Here is a 12,184-nt window from a genome sequence, read left to right as displayed (position 1 = left end):
CACAGAGAGTCTTTCAGCACATTCTTCTAACCGTTCTTTTCTTGCAAAGTAGTTTATATAGTGAATATATATATATATATATATATATATATATATATATATATATATATGTGATGTGGTCTACAGAAACACGTGCAATTGCAAACAAAAGCAAAGCGGTGTTCTAAGGCACATAAAATGCAATTGGATTTGCACATGAAACAAGCCCTTGGAGCAGGGAATAAATAGGATTATAAAACCATGCAGAAAAGCATTTTTACATGTCATACATTTGAATTAATTTAGGATTATATTGCAAAAATAAAGAATATAAATGTCAGTATATTGCATTGGTTGGCATAAGCATGCTGCTCCCTGTGTATAAGTCAAACAGAGGGGAGCTACAAATCAGCAAATAGCCATAAAATTATATTTTTATTGTAACGATTAAAAACAAACAATCATGAATGTACAAAAGGGGGAAATTAATACATGGCAGAGTGAACTCATGGTGATCCATATAACATATTTCCCTGTGTATAAGGCCTGGGAAGGTCATCTCACTAATGCAGTGATACGATCCAAGTGTGATATCGTGTGACGCATGTTTATAGGGTTACAGGGAATTGTATGAATATACTGGGATGCTATAAACACATCCTCCGTCAGTTCATGGTGAAATCACCATGTCCAGTTCTGTAACACAGCAATGCAATTTCTTGTTACTCCTTGTAGAAGGGTTAATCAACCTGTCTTAAAACAGATGCAAAAATCACATGCATCTTGCATAAATTCCGTGTAAAATCCATTGTGATTTCTTGCAATGTCACAAATGGCCGTGGAGCCGTATCGTGCTACTTTTGGACAATTCCTCAAACTAACTGGTGTTACCGAGCGGCAGCGGGACATGTAGTGTAACTAACGTCGGTCTGTAGTGTAGGGTATTTTGTCCACTCACTGATAAGGAGATTCTGAAGCCGCAAGTCCGGATTAATGAATTCCCAGGGAAGTCGTCAGCAAACAATACATCACTCATATATACGGCTTTCTGTGTCTTACGACTACAGGATGGGTCCACTAGAGTAAAAGCGGATCTTTGCAAGAGGCTCTCTGCTCTCTTATCCTGACATCCAAATTCCCTGTCTTTATGTGATAACCTCTGTTTAAGATGAACCTGCGATCGGATTCATGCTGCCCGAATCACAGGCAGCATACACCACAATCTGGCTCCACTTGGCTGGCCAGGCATGTTGTACGACTAGTCCGAGTAAGCTCCCCGGCGGATTGCTGTGTTAGGAACGCCAACGCTTGTCATCAATTTAATAAGTGGGGGTCCACTCTCCCCGTCCCAACTCTGCCCACTTTGTCAGAGTTGTGCAAAAAATGGTGTGAAAACCCCAAAACTGCCAAATTTTTGCACAACTTTGCAGAATCGGGGCCTTCGATTCCTCTGAAACGTTGCAGCTTTTTAGAGTAAAACATACAAGGCTACAATAACGCAGCCAGTGTCTGATCTACTCTGCCCGTGGTTCGGGTCGCATGAACCAGATGACATCATGTGCACACTATAAACAGAAGTGAAATGTACTTTATTAATAAAAATAGGGTTTTAAGTAAAGAATCAAATATGACTAAATATTGGATTATGTAACAAATTATAAAACCCGCCTAAGTCTTCTCTGCTGTAATGAATGGTAGAAACAGAACCTCTACAAAAATGTGAATGAGAATATATGTCCAAAAGTAGATCACCTATATGAGGGAATGCTTATAATGCAGCCAAACAAGTCTTGGGTTAGTATACAAGGGACAGCGAGAACGCGGGTTGAATAAATACCGCCAGATCCATTTTCATCTCCGGGCTGTGGCTCTGTGGTGGAAGCACTTTTGCCTATTAAATCTACATGGCTACATGGAGAACTACTTCCCGAAGCACCTATGCAAAAACAAAACAATCAGGGCTTTGAAAGGGTCGGGATACACTGTGCGGAGAAAAAAAATCATCATAAACAACTTTCACGTCACTCCTAACAAAAAAATCAGTCATACCATGTGAAAAGGAACAAAGGAATAAAAAAAGGAATAAAAAAAATAAATGTACAGAATGATCCAACCCTCTGTATCTATATGAAGGAAATCCACAATTGGCTGCTCACAAGGTATCCTTATAGGTCTTCCTTGGCTAGCTATGCACATTTTTTAACAAGACAGTCGTAGGAGATCACGTAGGTGTGTAAAATAATCATATCCCAGAGGAGATAAAAACAAATTGGATCTCATATCAACAAGAGCCCTTTTCCTAACTGCAATTAGTCTTCATTTTCATTTCCTAAACTGCTATGGAAATATTAAAAGTCTATTTCCTATTACTCAAAGCCTCTAAAATAAAGTGGCTCCTACTTCTGCAAACTTGGATGACAACATTTTATGTGGCCCCTCACTCACCTGAAATTGTAGGTGAAATGTGCGGTCGGGTGCAACTAATATCCTGCCTGGTATCATTGTAAATGTACATTTCCCTAATTCTCTAAACTGAGGGCACTCAGCATTACACACAGAATCATATGACATATTACTAATATCTAAGAATGACCATCGCGCTTTCACAATTGCTGCAAATTGACCCCTAATGACCAGGCCTGAACTGATTTTTTTTTGCCTCCAGCATTTCAGCGTCCATGACTCTTCATTAATTGTTCTGCTGTGTGAGACAAGGAATCTGGCTTACCATGCAATCACCAGGTACAAGAGAAGAACGGGCATTGCCACTGCTTCTATTTACTAAACTATGCTCTGTGAATGCTAAGATGCCTGGAAAAGAAGACAGAAGCAGTTATAAACTGCTTCTGTCAACTCCTTAGAGTCCCTGGTTGTGTCTCTTGCTAGATTGCAGGAATGTTAATGCTATAAGGTCAAAACAAGCTGCTGCAGACTTAGGTCCTGCATTTAATTGTGTCAAAAACCACATAATAATGCTTTTTTCATCCATATTAAAGAAATTAAGGTAATCAATTTCAGGAATGCTTTTTACATTAGATTCTAGAAATAGAATAGGTATTCTATTTTTCACTTCTTTGCATACATGAATAACTAACCAGTTTCCATTAACGCTGGATCAGATACGCATCAGCGTCCGTTTTTACCATTAGTCTTTCTCGCATGTACAAACATAAGTAGCCTGATTGAGGTTTCTAAAGTTTCTCCTAGCAAATAATCAGTGAAAAACAAGTCAGCACTGGAATGCCACCCAAGGGCTGACCGAGTTTTTCATGGAATTGAATGGGTGAGGAAGATAGTCTTCTTAAGTATGCTTCTCAGGTTTTTATTCCAACCTCTTTGTGATCCCAAAGAAGGATGGCTCACTCCATCCAATCCTGGATCTCAAGCTACTAAACCGGCGGGTGCGCCTCCGTCATTTCATGATGGAATCCCTTCACTCGGTGATTGCCTCCATGGAACCCGAGGAGTTCCTCTGCTCGGTGGACATCCGGATGCCTATCTCCACATTCCGATTTAAGTGGCACATCGGAGGTTTCTCTGCTTTGCGGTCCAGTGGGGCAACTACTAGATCACAGCTCTCCCTTTCGGACTGGCCTCTGCCCCCCAGAGTGTTTACAAAGGTCATGACAGCCATCACGTCCATTCTTCGCACCAAGGGGATAGTAATCAATCGTCCCCTACCTCGACAACCTGAACAAGGGTCTTCCCTTCGAAGACTGTTGTAAAAGTCTTCAGATAACCCTGGACACTTACCCGTCTAGGCTGGGTAGTCAACACGGCGAAGTGGTCTCTGGTCCCGGCCCAGCTCCTAGTTTTCCTATGCATGCTGTTCGATACAGCCCAGAGGAGAAGATCTCGCCACTCCGCCAGGGGATTCGTTCTCTAAGACGCCCATCCAACTTCTCTCTTCGACTCTGCATGAGAGTACTAGGGAAGAGTATTACCGTGATGGAAGCCGACCCTTACGCACAGTTCCATACCAGTCCCCTACAACTGCCCTCCTGTCAGCTTGGGACAAAAAGATCTCTTCCCTGGATAGCCCCATACTATCAAAGGGCATACCTATCAAAGGTGAGGCAGTCATTGGCATGGTGAAGACTCGCTCCCCCTCCATTCAGCAAGGGAGATCATACCTCCCTCACCACTGGCAAATTGTCAAGACGGACGCCAGTCTCCTCGAATGGGGGAGGGTCTTCCTTCAACACACAGTCCAGGGCCATTTGAACTCTTGGGAAACCTCTCTTCCCATCAACTTTCTGTAAATCAGAGCCATCTACCTCTCTTCTCCACAGGCTGGCCAGCTCACATGCAATCCAACAATGTCACGGCCGTGGCCTACATAAACAACCAGGGCAGGACACGCAGCAAGTCTGTCATGTTAGAGGTCTCATGGATTCTAGTTTGGGCCGAGCAGCACCTGCCAGCAATATCAGCTGTGCATATTCCAGGCGGACAACTAGGCCGCCGATTTCCTAAGTCGTCGGGGCCTCTCCTCGGACGAGTGGACACTCAACCTCTCCGTGTGATATGTCAGAGGTGGGGCACCGCTGACGTAGATCTGATGGTGTCTCGGATGAATCACAAGGTCCCTCGTTTCTTAGCCATGTCTCATATACCCCTGGCGGTCGGTAACAACACCCTGGTCATTCCATGTTCTCAGTTCCAACTTCCGTACCTTTTCCCACCTCTTCCTCTGATCCCCAGACTTGTCAAGAAGATCAAGGTGGAAGGCGTTCCAGTTATTCTGGTGGCTCCAGACTAGCCCAGAAGAGCCTGCTACACAGAGTTAGTCAACCTACTCGCATATCTATCCTGGAAACTCCCGCACCAACCTGACCTACTTTCTCAGGGTTCCCTCTTCCATCAGAATTCTCTGTCTCTAAATTTAATGGCATGGCCGCTGAAGCTGCAGTACTGAGGGAGGCAGATTTCTCGCCCCAGGTCATACACACAGGTCATCAAGGCAAGGGAACCCTTGTCATCACATGTTTATCACCAGACCAGGAAGGCCTTCTTTCGCTGGTGTGAAAACAGCCACACAGCTCCCATGTCTTTTTCCCCTTCCACCCATCCTGGTGTTCTTATAATCAGGGATCGAGTCCAGTTTGTCTCTTAGTACCCTCAAGGATCGGGTCTCCGGACTCAATTCTCTTTCAATGGAATTTGGCCTCTTGTCCCTAGGTTAAGACCTTCCTTCAGGGAGTTGCTCGCCTAGCGCCACGATATCGTCCCCCTGTAGACCTGGGGGACCTTATCCTAGTTCTGAGTGTTCTTCAGGAATCTCCCATTGAAACCATTCAGGACATCGCATTCTCTCTTCTCTCCAAGAAGGTTTGCCTTCATGTCTGTGATCATTTCCATCAGACGGGTCTCAGAATTAGCAGCTCATTCTTGCTGCTCTCCTTTCTATGCCCTGCACCAGCACAAAGTGTTCCTAAGACCAGTTCCTTCATTCCTTCGAAAGGTAGTATCCCCGTTCCATATCAACGAGGGTATTGTCTTTGCTTCCTTCTGCCCATCCATTGGAAAGGACTTTCCACAAGATGGACCTAGTTAGATCCTTACGTCTCTACCTCTCAAGGACAGCATCCTTCACATGTTCTGTTGCCTTGTTGCCATTTCTCAGGGTTGTTGTAAAGGACACCCTGCCTTCAAGTCTACTATTGCGTGAGGGCTCACTGCACCCTTGCAGTGGGGGCTTCCTGAGCCATTCGCCACCAGGTCCCTGCAACCCAGATTTGCAAGGCCACTATCTGGTCATCCCTTCATACATTCGCAAGATTCTACATGGTACATACCTAAGTCTCGGCTGATGCTGGCCTAGGTAGAAAGGTGCTACAAGCGGCGATCGTCTGTTGCTCGACCAGTTTTGAGCACAATATTTTGTTCCATCCCTTGGGACTGCTTTAGGATGTCCCATGGTTACCCATGTCTCCCAATGAAGCAATAAAGAAATAAGGATTTTCAGTAGTCATCGTTAAATCTTTCTTGGAGCCTTCATTTGGGGACACAGCACCCTCCCTTGTTTGTGTCTATGTTGGGCATGTTTAGTTATTTTGTTGTTGCATCTCCTACTGCTTTTTCACTAACTGACAAACTTTGTGCCAATTGGTGGATGTACCCTACTGGGGAGGATCTAACCTTTTTTACCTAATGTCAGCCTCCTAGTGACAGCAGCATACACCTATAGTCTCCTAATAAAGGCTCCAAGAAAAAGAGGAGTATGGTGAGTACCAAAAATCCTTCTTTAAGATACTTTATCATCTGCAATCTCAACAAAAGCCAAAAAGTCAGGTACCTGTCATAATTGTAATAGCTATATGGGGAATAAGGATCTGTAAAAAAAACTTTCAGTATGAAGAGCCAAGTACTAACATATCATGCAGCAAAAAAAAATAAAAAATCCAAAAGAAAAAGCAATGTTATTCAATCACCTTAATTAGAGAAAAAAAAAAAGAAGTACCCTGTTTGTCTCCTTCTCCTGTTCCCCCCCAAGACCATCGTTTCTGTCTCTGGTCCAACTGACTGCTGCGCTCGAGAGTTCGCCTAACATTTGCTTCACGGCGTTCCTAAAAAAACAAAACAGAAACACTGATTCAGTTGACACACAGTGTGCGCCGCAGTATCAAAAAAGTACTTCTAAAACAAAGAGCTCTGCTCATAGACTGATGGGAGCAGTGAACAAACTCTTGTTAGCTTGCATGTGCTAACATTCTGCCATTTATACAATGTGAATACCATTTCAGAGCAGCTTTTTCAATTCATGGGGACGATACATAAAGACTGGTGTCGCGCAGGCCACTCTTAAGAGTATGATGCACCACTTAATGATTTAGATGCAACTCTCAACTGGCATGGGCCGCTGTCAGAAATCTACTCTAGTCAAGGACAGGAGAACAATTCTGGGGTAAGTTGTATCACTAAAGTGATCTAACATTTCATGAATTCGACAGGCAGGTGTAGTCACATCCTGTCTCCCCCATGCTCCGTCCATATTAGCATAGCTGGCTGGGACTAGTGTGAAAAACTCAAAAGATCCAATATTTTTACAGAACGCCCGAGTTGCACAAAAAAATAGCTATTTATGGTATATTATGCGCAAATACCTTAATGGATGGCCCCTATGTGCCTTACTGAAAGGTTGTGGTGTCTATAGGCTGAGTGTAACAGTAGAAGGCATTAGAGTCATGTTACAAAGAGCGTGTATTTAGCCATAAACACAGCACAGATTATCTAGAAAGGTGATTAAAACTCTCTCATTAGCCTCTTCCCAACAAAGAGCTGCTGTATCTGGGGGTATTCTCGCTTGACGGCAGCGGCAGTGTTGCCAAGCCAACAAAAACCTATTTATCAAAACTGCACGCATCTGACCACAAATTACTGCCATTTTTCAATACCTACTTAGTCTGCATAGTAATTGCAAGTGAAAAATGTATTTAATGTGTCTCACATGCATCACGTTAACGAAAAGGGGCCTGTGTATGAGAACAGAGTGGGTATTGCTAGTTTGCAATGTTTAATCAGTTCTAGTCCCTGCAGACTGTCACACTTTTGTGATGCGGCTCTTGGTCACAAGGTTTTCTTGTAAGATGAAATATTTATCTTACCTGTTTAACCTCGAATAAAAACAAAAAACAAAAAAAAGAACAGAACATTCTGGAATTTGACCATGTCCATTCCAGCTGTTTTTCTGGCCATAATCTGAGTCTTTCATGCAGAAAAAAATGCAGCAAAAAGCTAAATGTGAATATATCCTTAAGCCTAACAAATCAGTACCTTGTAGTTCGCTGCTAATAAGCAGCTTGGAGGATTTTGATCACCTGGCTGAGGATCTCCTAAGATAGCAGGTCGGGTTATGCATTTGTTTGTGCACACATGTTCCTGCCAGAAATATCACCTTGTCTTCCAGTAATCGCTGTTTTCTTTTTTCCTCCGCCGCTATTCTCTTCTGCTCATCTTTCAGTTTCTGCTCCTCCAATTTCTTCTGCTTTTCCTCCATTTGCTTCTCATATTGAAGTTTTGACTTTTTTTCTTTTTCAAGTAATTCTTTTTCTTTGGCAGCTGCAATGTAAAACATTCGCTAAAACTGCTTATCTAGACAGGAGGAAACTGCCGTAAATCATGCCAGAAGGTATTTTTGCCCATATAATTCTGACCCAGCATCAATAATTTAATTGTTTAATGAATTTCATAGGACCTCGGTTACATCTATACAGTTCCTTATTTTTATTATAGGAAGTTGGGTCATGTGATCTCCAGTCTGACATCCAGTCTAGTCCATGCATATGCAGACAGGTTGTCAGGCTCCAAGATCGGAGCAATTGGCATCATGAGAAACTTAGTCTGCAATAAGGGAACAATCTCAGAGGGGGAAGGAGGAATCGTGATGGCAGATAACCGAGATATGTAACATTAACATTATTCATTAACCCCTTTTATGATGTGCGACATAAAAGCTTGTCCTACATCCGGTCTCCATGCATGCAGAGGGCTCAGGAGTGGAGCTCGAACCGTATCCGGTATATGTCAGCTGTGTTATACTGCTGGCATCTGACTGTTGTAGTAGTGATCCGAGTTTCCGCCAATCACTACTGTACAATGATCTAAATGCCGCTTTCAATCACTGACAGCAACATGAGCTTGTGTGGTGCCGACAGGTCATGACAGCTGAGGGCCTAAAGGACCGCCATTACATCATCGTAGTCATCATCTGGCTGGGCTTCATAGGACAATGTCATTTTCTCCATATATTGCAATACAATAGCATCGCAATATATAGAACAAACGATCACAAGATCAAGTTCCCTAAGGGACTTGAAAGTAAAAAGACAAAATAAAAAAAAAAGGTTATAAAAATGATTGTTGCTTTTTTAAATATAAAAATTTTAATCAACCACATATTTTCCCTGTAAAAAAAATAATAAAATATAAGCATATTTGGTATCGGCACTTCCACTCAGGTGTATATTGGGTGAGATTACAAGCAGGTATGTTTCACTCTAAAACGCTGCGGCTTTTCATAAAAAGATAGCCGGGGCAGGATCAGCCTAGTCAGCTCTTTCTCTATGACCCTGGCCAGCTTTTCAAAGTATGTTTTCTCTGAAATGCTGCAAAGTTTCAGATGAAAACATGTGACTAATTGTGCAGCGAGACACTGATTAATTGCAAAAAAAATAAAACACATTACTAAGTTCAGCTAAAACTGATTCATGCAACCAAAAATTCTGCAAAGTTTATTGTAAAAGAGTGTTCCTAGGAACAAACTGCTCATGCTCAAGCGGCCAATTGCCCAAAGAATGAGGAAATCTCTTGTTCCTTGGGTGAAATGATCATTTGGTTGGCACAAAAGTTCATCGTTCTCGGCAGCGCGGTTGCAAGTAGGACCTGCGCTGCGGAGACCAAAGGCAGCTTAAAGGGAAGGTGCCGCATTTTATTTTTTGTATTAAAAATGATTGTTTATATAAACAATTATTTTTAATACAAATTTACATTTTTTAACTTTAACATTTTTTTTATTATTCATTTTTTTTCAGCTACTGGGCGCCGCCATCTTGCTTTGCAGGAGTGTAAGTGTAGCTGCACGACCCTTACACTCTGCAAATACGGCAGCCCTGGACATAGGAGGCTGCGGTCGGCATCCGACCCTATAGTTTTCATTGTGCTTCTCCCTGCTGTGATCTGGCCACGCCCCCTGAGCCGTCCACACCACAGCAGAGGCAGGAGATCGGCGCCATCTTCCTGGAGCTCACAGTGCATCTGTGAGCTCCAGTTCCCCAGTATAATCGCAGGAGCCCTGTGGTTATAGGAGGAGGAGAAGGAGGAGACCAAGGACGGGAGGGAGAAAGGACTCAGCAGCAGAGCAGTGAAGTAAGTTTCAGTGGGGAGGGGGAGAGGTAATCGAAGGCTACTTTCACACTAGCGTCGTGCACTGCACGTCGCTATGCGTCGTTTTGTAGAAAAAAACGCATCCTGCAAAAGTGCTTGCAGGATGCGTTTTTTCTCCATAGACTTGTATTAGCGACGCAGTGCAACGCATTGCCACACGTCGCAACCGTCATGCGGATGGTTGCGTCGGGCCGTCGCCACCAAATAACATTACATGTAACGTTTTTTGGTGCGTCGTGAGCGTCTTTTCCGACCACGCATGCGCGGCCGGAACTAAGCCCCCGCCTCCCCGCACATCACAATGGGGCAGCGGATGCGTTGGAAAACTGCATCCGCTGCCACCGTTGTGCGGCGCTTTTACAGCTAGCGTCGGTGCGCTGCAACGTCGCATAGCGACGTGCAGTGCACGACGCTAGTGTGAAAGTAGCCTAATCCTATCCTTTGTGGTGCTGACTCTGAGCAGTTATCTCCTCCCATGTGTGTTACTGTGCTGAGCTGTGTATCTAATCCTGTTCTGTGTTACACTATCTGCTGAGCCATGTATCTAATCCTCTCCTGTGTGATACTGTGCTGAGCCATGTATCTAATCCTATCCTGTGTGATACTGTGCTGAGATGTGTATCTAATCCTCCCCGTGTGATATTGACTGCTGAGCTGTGTATCTAATGCTATCCTTTGTAATACTGACGGCTGAGCCATGTATCTAATCCTATCCTGTATGATACTGACTGAACTGTGTATCTAATAATGTCCTGTGTGATACTGACTGCTGAGCTGTGTATCTAATCTTCTCCTATGCACTCCTCTCCCCCGTTATGTGTGATCTATATGGTGGTATTATGTGAGATCTATATGGCATCGTTATGTGAGAAATATATGGCGGTATTATGTGAGATCTATATGGCGGTATTATGTGAGATCTATATGGCAGTATTATGTGAGATCTATATGGCGGTATTATGTGTGCTCTATATGGCGGTATTATGTGAGAACACTGGCGGTATTATGTGAGATCTATATGGTGGTATTATGTGTGCTCTATATGGCGGTATCAAAGCAAAGAGAAAAACAGGTTGCCGCACCAACCGCTAGTGAAAACACCTGTGCATATGTCAGATATCCAGCGTATATGCCAATTGCAGAACTTGGGTGCTGCCACAGAAAAATAATCCATGAAATAGCAAAAACGTAGAAAAAAGTGGGCACTCACCATCTGCTAATGTTCAATCTTTATTGTGCCACATGCCAATTGCAGAAATTGCAGGGAGAAACGTGATATAAAAAGACGATGGCGGTTTCGCTCTGCTGCGCTTCTACGGGTCTTGATGCAGAGTGTGAGTGGGAGGATACTATATAGCGGAAACTGCCGCCAGGTAGATGCCCACTCACCTGCATCATCACAATCCTACTAATCTAATAAAATAAAAACATGAAATTATTTAAAAACAATGTGAGAATGAGTACTTTACACAAATATGAAATCTTGAACATAAACTGTGCAACAAACATTATATAATATTGCCAAATCTCCATTCTAAATATACAGACATATCTAGTCTCTCGTTTAACCCCAAGGGTCCTGTAGCATTAACCCTCATGATCCACTTCCCCTCTCTTCTCAGAAGTAATTTATTATGATCTCCACCCCGATCAGATAAAGCTACTCTTTCTAGTCCCGTAAATCTCAATACTGACGCATCCCCTCCGTGATGTAAACGCATATGTGAAATTAACCGGGGGACACCCTTGCCAGTACTGATCGAAATGAAATGTTCTCTGAACCTCACAAACAACGGTTGGATAGTTTTACCAATGTAGTAAAATCCACATGGGCAGAACAAGGCATAAACCACATAAGTGGTCCTGCATGAAATAAACTGCCGCACTTTATGGGTGACTGGACCTAGCCTTATTAGTTTGTCAATCATGTGATACCCACAAAAATTGCAGTGACCGCATTTGTAATTACCCTGGGGGGTCCCCTCCTGAGGCCAATTAGATCGAGTTGTGCCGATATTATTATGGACGAAAATGTCTTTTAAATTCTTGCCCCGACGGCACGCAAATAAGGGGCCTCTACTGGCCGGTTCAGATAATGCAGGATCTCTTTCTAAAATGTGCCAGTACTTCCTGACTGCTGTTCTTATTGCCGCATCTAGGGGTCCAAAGGTAAAGCTAAAAGTAAATCTTTTCTGCGTTTTATCTTTATGTGCTCCCCGTGAGGATTTGACGTCCGATTTATCAGCCCTGACTAAGGCTTTATCTAAAGTTGACCGGGGGTAACCTCTAGCACTAAATCTGTCATATAACTCACGTGTCT

The 12,184-nt window shown here is 43.3% G+C and overlaps 1 protein-coding gene across 18 annotated transcripts in view; it reads right to left on the bottom strand.

Moving 5' to 3' along the window:
- Positions 1-12,184, bottom strand: part of MAP7D3 (MAP7 domain containing 3) — a 116,581-nt gene that overhangs the window by 72,486 nt on the left and 31,911 nt on the right. For 10 of the 18 annotated variants that reach the window (XM_077285288.1, XM_077285290.1, XM_077285292.1 and 7 more), the window contains exons 4-6: positions 7,877-8,040; positions 6,443-6,548; positions 1,817-1,915 (exon numbers count right to left, since the gene is read on the bottom strand). In XM_077285288.1, coding sequence (XP_077141403.1) covers positions 1,817-1,915; positions 6,443-6,548; positions 7,877-8,040 — 369 coding nt within the window. The remainder of the gene's footprint in view (positions 1-1,816; positions 1,916-6,442; positions 6,549-7,876; positions 8,041-12,184) is intronic. The other 8 variants (XM_077285295.1, XM_077285297.1, XM_077285303.1 and 5 more) reach the window with 1 other exon arrangement.

This window comes from Ranitomeya variabilis, chromosome 2 (genome assembly GCF_051348905.1).
Source record: "Ranitomeya variabilis isolate aRanVar5 chromosome 2, aRanVar5.hap1, whole genome shotgun sequence".
NCBI classification, from domain to species: domain Eukaryota; kingdom Metazoa; phylum Chordata; class Amphibia; order Anura; family Dendrobatidae; genus Ranitomeya; species Ranitomeya variabilis.
This window is presented reverse-complemented; position numbering and strand designations above follow the sequence as displayed.